Below are 10,147 nucleotides of genomic sequence, written 5' to 3' on the forward strand. Positions count from 1 at the left end.
GCCCCGGGCTGCCGCTTCACCGTGTCCCCAGCCCAGCCCTCGCCGAGTTGCAGTTACGGGCACGCCACGCTCTTCTGATTTCTGTGGCTTCCCACTTCCGTTCCGTTTTGTCTTCTGGGTCAACTGAAAATGGAGCAGGAGGGGCTCTGAGCGCCCGTGGGCCGGGCGCTGGGGTAGGGGTGTGGGGGGGTCCTGCAGGGTGCTGGGGCTCTGGCCGGGCTGGCCTTTTGCTGGAGTGGGAAATCAGACGGTGGTGGAAATGTGGAGAAGCAAACCTCAAGGAGGCAACATCCTTCCCAGGCTTTCTGCTACCGATCCAGCACCCAGCACCCCCAGCCCACCCACCAAAAGTGCCAGGCAGCCATGGAGGGGAGGAGAGGGGGGGCAGTTTCCAGTGGGTGCCGTGCCTGGCTGCGTCCCCACCCTGCCAGCAGGCAGGGACACAGCCCTGGGCACCCAAGGCACTGGGGAGCAAGCAGAGACACGGGGCGAGCCAAGGGGATCCTGCCCCACGGGGCTGGCGCCCGCCCCGGTGTGCCCCCCCAGCCTTTGCGGGGTCCGCGGTGCCCCGCCAGCAGCTGCCTGCAGTGACCCCGCTCCTGCCTGGCCCGCGGGAGCAAGGCTGCAGGCCAGCCCGAGCACAAACCCATCCTTTACTAGCAGCCGAGCTGAAAAAGGGGCTTTTCAGAAGTTTCCCTACAGGCTTGGTCGTTTCATTGCTTCTGCTCAGGGGCAAAATCCCTCGGGGGCACAGGCTGGTGGCAAACCAGGCTGCAGAGGCGGTGGCCCGAAGACCGGGGTGTCATCCCCAGACGCTTGCTTCTCCCAGCCGGGCTGGCACCACCCGGCGTGGCCACCGTGACACGCGGGAGCATTCCTCGCCCACCGGTGCCACACTGGCAGCCCCATGGCAAGGACAGCCCAGGCTTCTCCCACCTGTCCCCTGCCCACCCTGGGGCTGGAGCAGCCTGTGAGATCCCGCTAGGCTTCCACCCTTCCCAAAAGCAGCTATGGAAAAAACAGCTCAAACCGGGTGGAAGGTGATGCCGCTCTCCCCCCCCCCCCCCCCACTCCTGACCATCTCTGATTTGGGAGGGCAGTCCCTACAAGCTGGTGTCCCCCCAGGGCAAAGCTGCCACCGCTCCTGGTGGTGGGCCGGGCTGCAGGCAGCCAAGAGCGGGATGTCGGTGGCATGACAGGGACGGGTCAGCCCTATTTGGGTGCACTGGTCCAGCCCCCGCTGTGCCCCCACACGCAGCCAAATCCACGCCACCAAGGCTGCCTGGTACCGTGCAGGAGCAGGCATGCAAAGGAGGCAAGGAAAGGGTTAACTCGCTCTCATGCCCCAAAGAACTGAGATTTATTTAATTGCCAGACGGAATGTGATTAGGAAAAAAAAAAAAGTAATAAAAAAAATCATCATCAACTACAGCAGGCTCAAAGGCACAGGGGTGCTAGCAGCACGGACAGGACGGTGTCGGCCCCCCTGGGCTGGGAACCCCCTTGGGGAAAGATGGTCCCTGGGCAGCCAGGCTGGGGCAGAGGGACAACGGCTGGAGTGGAGAGGACACGGGGGACCTGGGGTGATGCTGGGCACAAGGGCCGGGGAGGATCCCCGCCACCACCCCAAAATGAGCCCGGCCAGCCTGCCCACGGATGGGTGAAGCTCTCCTGCACGGTGAGGCGAAAGGCGGCTGGGGTTGCGAGGGTTCACCTCCAGCCCCACGCGCTGGACCTCGGCTCGCCCCAGCTGCCCGGAGGGTGGGCAGAGCTGCCGGGGACCCCGGCCCTGGGCACAGCGCCCCCAGCCCCGCTCTACGTGACAGGGAGGGGGCACCTGGGAAACTAGGAATCACTACAAAGATTTTTACTTTTTAAAAAACTACAACCAAAAGCCATTTAAAAAAAAAAAAAAATAATAAAACCACCCCCCTCCCCCCCACCCCCCACCCCCTCACTCCCCCCCAAAATGTAAAAAATACTTTTTTGCGGGTCTTGCATGAGAGCGGCTCGGCTGAGCTGGGGCTGGGCGCAGGCAGTTCCCCTCAGCGCCCCGGGCACACGTGGCTTCAGTGGGGGTGCAGTGGGGCAGGAGCAGCTGCCCCCCAGGAGAGATGGGAGCGGGGCTGACACTGCTGGGACTAGTAAAGTCGCCTAACTGGGAAGGGCTGGGAGCAACCACAGAGAGCAGGCACCATCCCCATGCCAGGCTCCCAGCCCTTCCCCTGCCCCTCGCACCCCAAAAGCCCCAAGGCAGCCCAGCGAGTGCCCAGGCAGGCCCCGGGAGAGGGGCTGTGCCCGTGCCCGTGCCTTCTCGGGGCGAAGCTGCCCCCAGCAAGCCAGCCCAGCACCGCTGCCGGCCCCCGCAGCCCCCGGTTCAGTGGCTGCTGTTGCTCATGGAGAGCCCAGGCTGCATCGCTTGAGGAAACATCTCAGCTTTGTGGAAGGGTGGCATGTAGACGGGCGGGGAGGGCGCCAGGCTGTAGCCCTGGGATGTCACCGGGATGGGCAGACCGGTGGGCACCAGGGACTGGTTCATGTCGTACATCACTCCCTCCGCCTCGTTGCCGAAGGGCAGCAGCAGCCGTTTGCCTTTCTGACGCCGGTTGCAGAACCAGACCCGGACCACCTGCGAGGGAGGGGAGACAGGGAAGGGTGAGGGGGTGATCCGTGGCGACGTGCGGGTGACAAGGAGACCCTTCTACTGGTGGCATCTGCACGGCACCCTGACCCACCAGCACAGCATTTTCCCCGCCACAGCTCCTCCAGGGGCTGGGCTGAGACAGGCTGATGATGGCTACCAGCCCTTGCCACTCTCCCACAGCTCCCAGTATTGAACTGGCCTGATGCGGATGCTCAGACACCGCAGCCGTTTGGGCACCCACCCTGCAAACCCTCCCAACGTACATCTTTGTCCAGGTTGAGGTCCTCGGCGATCTGGGAGATTTCCTGGGGACTGGGCTTCACGCACTTGCGGAAGAAGCTCTCCAGCGTCCCCTTCACGTTGGTCTCGATGCTGGTCCTGCGTTTTCTCTTCCGGGCTTGGGCCAACACTTGCTCCGCATTGCACATCTGGAAGCACAAGAGAGGCCACATGCTTGGTCACAGGGCTGGCAATGCCCCACCAGGCTCTGGACACACATGTGACTGGCGGCAGAGGTCTGGGAGGGATGGGGACAGGCTTTGTCCCCGTGACTGTCCACTGTCACCCCACTGCTACTGGGGCCATTCCCAGTGTCCCAGCAGTGCCTGTAAGCTGATGCGGGAGGGGCCGGGGGGGGGCGTGGTGGGGTGGACACGTCTCCTAGCATCCCTCCAGGCTCCCCAGGGAGCAGCAAGCGGCACCTCCACCTTTTGTGAGACTCCAGGAGGATCTGGCTGCTCTGAGACAGGAGCTGCCACAGGCGTCACAAGGTGCGGGTGGGGGAATTTGGGCTCCCCCAGCCTGGCAGAAGGCGATACCCAGTGGTTCCCCCTACAACCAGACTGAAGCCATGGCAGCAAGATGCTGCTGTGGCGTAGGACACCTTTTTTCTCTCCTAAAAAGCACGTGTAAAAGGGAGAAGCTGCAGGTTGATGCCTTGGTGGTGTGCGGCGCCCCCGCCTCCCGGCCCTCCCCAGCCCCGTACCTCTTGCATGTTGTCCGTGTTCTCCGCCTCGTTGAGCCAACGCTGCAGTAGCGGCTTCAGCTTGCACATGTTCTTGAAGCTGAGCTGGAGCGCTTCGAAGCGGCAGATGGTCGTCTGGCTGAACATCTTCCCTGCGCGGGCAGGCAGGGCATCACACCCCGCTCCTGCCCCCGCACCGGGGGATGGATGGCCCCCCCCCCCCAGCCAGGATCCCCCCAGCATCCTCCCCCCCTCTAGCATCCCCTGTCCCTGGGGATGGGGGATCACGAAAGGCATTTAAAGCACCGAAACACTCTTCAATAAGAAGCTGTAGCTATTTCAAACCAGTTTCTTGTTATCAAACCCTTCCAGCTTGAGCGAGTACTTAACAGGGCTGGGGAGCCCCAGGAGCCCTGGGGGTGGTGCTCACCGCCTCCTTTGCAGGTCGTTAAGGAGCACAGATCTCCATTGCCCGGGTGCTCCATCCCCCTCCCAGGCCTCTCCCTTCCCCCCGGGCGTGGGGGGAGAGATGGGGACCCCTAAGGCGTGTGTGGGGGGGGGGGGGAACGGGACGGGGACCCTCACCGGCCTCTTACCGTAGAGGGTGCCCAGAGCCAGCCCCACGTCAGCCTGGGTGAAGCCCAGCATGATGCGCTTGTGCTTGAGGTCCTTGGCGAACTGCTCCAGCTCTTCCGAGGTTGGCGCATCCTGGCAGGGGCAGAGATAAACTTGAGAGGGGACATTCGCGCCCAGGGGCTGCCAAGAGCGGGGTCGGGGAGAGGAGAGTGCTCAGCTGAGCCCGTGGCAGCACCGACACCCTCTAGCCGCTGCCCCCTCTGGGCGATGGGGTCCTTGGAGCGATGGGGCAGGTGGCAGAAGGGTTTTCCCCAACCCCTGAACAAGGGGCTCTGCTCAGAGACCCCAAAGTGCATCCACCCCACCCTGCCCCACGCAGGACCCCTGGACAGCCCCCCCTCCCACCCATGCCACACCACCCCACCTCACACCACACTTGCATGGCAGAGGCCCAGCGTGGCACAAGGACCCGGGGACAGAAAGCAGGTGCCAGGAGCATCCTGAGCTCCTGATCTGCCCTAACGTGCCCTGGGAATGTTCCCTCTGCCCCCGGGCTCAGAGCCTCGTGGCCTGACCAGAGGCAGCAGTGATGGCCGCATTAGCCGATGGCCCCACCACCGCCCCGCGACACGTCCCCACGGGCTCTCCTATCCCGGGGTGTGGGCACCCACCTCCCCACGGCTCCCGGGCACGGGGCAGCCCCTCGCCAGCCCCTCTCCCGCCTGTGGCCAGGGCAAGTGAAAAGGCTCAGACGAAGCGAACGATGAAACCGCCCGCGACTCCAATGGGCTTCAAACACTTCGCCACAAACAAACAAAAAAAAAATCCCTTTCTCCTCTGGAAAGCTGCTTACCCGGGGGCTTCCCTTCCTCCCTGCACCGCAGCCGTCAACTGCTGCGGGGGCATTTTGCAATCTTTTTACCCGTTTCCACATTTGCAGCGCAATTTTGGATTTTACAGACGTCCCTCCCGCCACGAAATCTCGGCTTTTAATTCCTGGCGTATATCGGCAGCAAGAAGCCCGGGAGCATCCCTCCTACGGGGAACCCTCACCCCCACCACCCCCACCCGCGCTCAGCCGCGGAAACCCGTTCCTCTTGACCCCCACCCAGCGCGGCAGTCCGCCACCCGGGGGACGCGCATCCCCCCGCTCCCATCGGGGCGTGCGTGGGAGAGCTCCTGAACCCCCACGGCACGTTACCCGGCACAGCTCCGCACAATCCCACCCAACGCACCCGCAGCAGCTCGCAGGAACCTTGCAACAAACCCCGGCATCATCTGCCGCTGCTGCCCCCGAGGCGTGTTTGCCTGGGAGGGACGGGCTGAATTTATGCCAAGATTTAAAAATATTTAAACCAAACCCCAAATACTGCGCTCAGTCACGCTGATAACTACCGTGGCCACCCCCCGAGCCTCCCCCCCCCACGCCTCCGGGCTGGTTCTGCCCGAGTCCCGGCAGCCGTCGGTGCCCGCGGAGCCCCGGCCGGGGAAGCGGCCGCCGTCCCCGTACGGCCGAGGGGGCTGTCAGGAGCCCGACCGCGATGGGGCAGAGCCGGGGCGGGGGGGGGAGCGCGCTGTCTGTCCCATGCATGGCCCCGAGCCGGGCTTCAACATCATGTAGGAGGGACGGCCACACGGCATCGCGTATATGGGAACGGTCCACACAAGTGGAAAACTGCTCTCCCAAAACCACCTTTCTCACCCCAAAGCAGACTGCCTGAGGCGCTCCCTCCAACCAGCCGGGCCGAGCCCCAGCGCTGGGACACGTCGGGCCGATCTAAGGCCTCTCCCAGAGGCAGCGGGCGGAGGGGACAGGCAGGAAGGAGGGCATCGGCGGGTCCCTGCGTGGCAGAGCCCGGGCCGAGCCGGCGATGCCCGGGGGTGGCCAGGCGGCTTCTCGCCCCGACGGGGCGGCACGGCAGCGAGCCCAGGCTCCGCTCCCCGCCTCCGCAGGGCACAGGGGCGCGGAGGGGAGCGCGGTACCTCCGAGGGCGGAGGGCAGCGGGGCAGGGCAGCCCGTCCCGTCGGGTCTCACCTCGTCGCCGCTGTCGCTGGAGTGTCCACCCTCGCTGGCGGCGCCGCTGGAGCTACCGCTGCTGCCCAGCCCGGAGAGGCCGCCGGAGCCCGGCTGCAGGGCGGCGGGGCAGAGCTGGGGGCCGGGGAAGGCGGCGGCGGCGGGGCCGGGGAAGGGCGGGCCGGGCAGGGCGGCGTTGGCGGCGTTGGGGGCGGCGGGCCCGGCCCAGGGCGGTGCGGGCCAAGCCGGCCCGCAGCAACCGGCGGCGCGGGGCTCGGGCGAGGGCTGGCGGCAGGGCCGGCCCGGGCGAGCCTCCGCCTTGGCGGGCGGCCCGGCGGGAGGGGGCAGCCAGGCGCGGGCCGGCTGCGGGTCGCGGGCGGCCTCGGGCTCGGCGGCGAAGGGCGAGAAGAAGAGCGGCTGGGCGGCCGCCCCGTCGAAGCCGCCGCGGGGAAAGGGCGGGCCGGCGTCGGGCAGGAGGCCGAAGGGGGCGGCCGGCAGCCCCCCGTCCGGGCTGAACATGCTGCCCGCCGCCCTAGGGCTCCATGTGGGGGCTGCGGGGCTCGGCCCGGCCGCCCGCCGGCCGCTGCCTCCCTGCTGCGGCGCCGCCGGGGTCTGTGAGGGCGGCGGGGCCGGGCCGGGCCGGGCCGGGCCGTATGGAAATAGGCCCCGGCCCCATTGGCCCCACATCGGTGGGTCGGGCGTGAACTTGATCCCCGGGGTGGGGGCGAGGGGGGGGCACCCGGGGGCAAGGGGCGATGGGAGGTGGGCGCACCCGTCCCCTCGGGGCGCGGGAGGAGAGAGCCGGGGTCCGGCGAGGGACCCCGCTGCGGAGTCTTGCACCCCCCCGCGTAGCTCGGGGGTGCTCGGTGGGGCCCACGTCTCCAAATGTTGGGGCAGCATCAGCCCCAAGGTCTCCCCACTTGGGAGCTCCCCGGTGCCGCAGGGTGTGGGTGCGGGCAGGGAGCCGGGACGGAGCGGGGGCAGGCGGGGCGGGGATGGCAGCCGGCCCGGGGCCGCAGCATCCCCCTGGCCACAGGACAAGCCCCGGGGACGCTGGTGCCGTCGTGCAGCGGGAGGGCTGGAGGAGGGCTCGGCCATCCCCTCTCGCCCTTCTGCCCGCCCTGGGCCCAGCGGCGGAGTCTCGGGGCTCCCTGGCGAGCCCTGCGGAGTGCCCCGTGGGTAAAGCTGGGGCTCCCCGGCTCCCTCACTCTCCCACCGCCCCTCTCCTCTCCCTTGCCCGGCAGAGGAAGGCCCTGCCTCGGAGGGAGGGCGCCCTTCCCCGTGCAGGCAGAGGCCCCGGAGCTCTGGGTGTGCCGCGGGCGAGCTAATTGCAGCCTTGGCTATCAGCCCCATCTGCTCCACAATGGAGCGCGCTTGATATTTTCTCTATCTTAAGGGCTTTCCTCTCACGCTGCCCTGCACAATGGCGCTATCGGGGCCGGCTCCGGGCATTTCCCCCTTCCCTCCCGCCGCGGCACCCGGAGCTTCCCCGATCCTGAGCTCTGCCGGGATCCGCCTGCCCGATGCCGGCTCCCGCGTACGGGCAGCCACCGGCAGCGCGGGCACCCCCTGACCCCGGCCAGAGCGGGGCGAGAGGCGATCCCGCTGCCAGCACCGCTCCCTGTTTATTAACCCGGATTACTGGGAGCCTGCGGCCGTCTCGCACTGGAGATATGCCAAAGAGATAGGCTGGAGGAGCCTCCCCCACGGCGGTGGGATGGGGACGGGGCTGCTGGTGGGACTGGGGGAAGGCTCTTGATGCTGGTTATGAAGCACTTGCTTCAGCTCCCGAGAGGGCTGGCACCCAGGGACGGGCACCCAGCGGCTGGCGTCCAGGGACTGGCATCCAGGGACTCCTACGCAGGGACTGGTACCCAGCAGCTGGCACCCAGGGACTTGTACCCAGAGACTGGTCCCATCAGTGCCAGCAGCAGCCCCCAGCCCAGCACATGGCACCGCCGCACAGCGGGGGCAGTGAAACATTTCCTCCCTTGTAATGATATTCCTGTAAATTAAAAATAAAAACCAAGAGGATGAGCTGGAATTAAAGCCCCTTCCTATCTCCTTCCTGGCTGGGCATGTGCCAGGCTGCCCTTCCCGGCTGTGCCAGGCTGCTCTGGGGAGGGAGGGCAGCCCCAGGAAAATGACCTGAGGATGCAAAAAGCCCATCAGCGGGGACATGGGCAACGTGCTGAATGAGCCCCACGGCTGTGGGACCTGCCTGGGGGGAACCACTGCCCAGACTCAGTGAGGCACCTTCTGTGGCAGTGCTGGATTTGGCCATGCCACGGGGAGAACCAGGCCATGGACCGTGCTGCTGGGGATGCCAGCGCGCCGGCACCGTGTAGGCAGGCCTGCCCTGCTGCCTGCCCACTGCCTGCCCTGCTGCTTGCCCTGCTGCCCACCCCACTGATTGCCCACTGCCTGCCTGCTGCCTTGTCTGCTGCCTGCCCGTTGCCCATCCCGCTGCATGCTCTACTGCCTGCCCCGCTGTTTGCCCACTGCCTGCCCCGCTGCCTGCCCTGCTGCCTGCCCCTCTGCCTGCCCTGCTGCCGGCGGGCAGAGGAAGTCTCGCTGCGGGACTCCAATCGGAGCCATCAGCCCTGCTCCTCCCGGGCTCCCGCTGTGGCCCAGGGTTTCAGAAGATCCTTGGCCGGGCAGTAACTCCCCTTCTCTTTGATTTATTGTTCCCGGGCCAGACCCCCTCCTCCTGCCAACCTGCTCTTTCTCTCCATCCCCCCAGGAAGCCCCCCAGCCCGCCAAGGCCTCAAACGCATTCCTGCTCCCTTTCATATACAGGCAGAGGGGAAGGGAGACGTTGACTTTGAACCGGCCCCTTTGTAGGAGCGGGGCCCATTGTGGCAGTGATGGTTTTAGCTGGGGGATGTGGAGGGAGTCAGTGGGGTTTCTCGGTGTGTGCCCCCCCCCCCCTACATTTCAATGGGGCAAGTTTGGGGGGGCTGTGTGAGGCGCCCAGTTATTGTGCGGAGTCACTGTGCACCGATGGCTGGGGCTTGGCCATCCCTCTCCTTTGGGGCAGAGCCTCCTGCCTGCTGCGGAGGAGGAAGGATGCGTGCCTCCATCACCCCCCATGGCTGGAGCTCCAGGCTCGGGTCCAGCTCTGTGGTCTGTAACCCAGCCAGGGATGGGTGGGATCCTCCTAGCAAAAGGGGAGTAGAAAGGCGTCTGTCCTTCCCGGCTCGCTGAGATGACAGCAGGCTGAGGGGGACAGAGATGGACATCTGCTTGCCCTGCCTTTGCTGAGTGTACTGTTTTGGCAGCGGTATGGCTTGGAGACAAGATTTTAAGAGAGCATAGGACCACAGATGATGTTTTGTTCACTGTCAGCTCACCCTCTCTCCTGGGGCAAGTGATGGAGAAGCCATCATTGGGGCTGTGCTGGATCGCCCTGAGCTTCATGCCTAAGGTTTGGTGGGCCGCAGCCCTGCACGCAGTGGGTCGGGGCTGCACGGTCAGGAGCCGGCCACAGTCTTCACCCCAGGTCTGTCTGAGGAGGGCTGGGCAGTGGGTTCAACTTCAGAAGCCCCATCCCTGGGAGGAACACCGAAGCTCCTCCATGGCAGCTTGCTTGGCTGCTGGCCTGGGTGGATGGGATGGAGGGCTGGTGCTTCCAAACCCAGCTGAGATGAAAGTCCTGGAAGATGATTTGGTCCAGATCTGTCCCCTCATTAAAAAGGCCTCTGCATTACAGAGCCTGGGGTGTAATTTGGGTATCACCCACATCACCGCAGTGCTTGAACACACCACCTGGTCCTCCCTGCTGTTTTACAGCTGGGGAAACTGAGGCACAGACAGGCTGGTGCTGAGCACAGACAGCCCCGACATCCAGCCCCGGGGTGTCCTGGGATGGCACAGATATGGTGCGTCAGGACAAACGACTCTTCTGTGCCCGAACATGCGGTGGGGACACAGCTTCCCGGGGGGGCTG

The 10,147-nt window shown here is 65.9% G+C and overlaps 1 protein-coding gene across 1 annotated transcript; it reads right to left on the minus strand.

Annotated features, from left to right (window-relative positions):
* Positions 1–2,300: 2,300 nt before the first annotated feature.
* Positions 2,301–6,717, minus strand: LOC309679202 (POU domain, class 5, transcription factor 3-like; the record flags this gene model as incomplete). The annotated part of the gene is made up of 5 exons (XM_082492461.1): positions 2,301–2,629; positions 2,908–3,072; positions 3,630–3,760; positions 4,205–4,316; positions 6,220–6,717. 5 exons carry the CDS (start codon positions 6,715–6,717, stop codon positions 2,378–2,380), a joined length of 1,158 nt encoding a protein of 385 aa, XP_082348587.1. The 3' UTR covers positions 2,301–2,377.
* Positions 6,718–10,147: the final 3,430 nt, after the last annotated feature.

This window comes from Vanellus vanellus, assembly GCF_965231255.1.
Source record: "Vanellus vanellus genome assembly, chromosome: 18".
Classification (NCBI taxonomy): Eukaryota; Metazoa; Chordata; class Aves; order Charadriiformes; family Charadriidae; genus Vanellus; species Vanellus vanellus.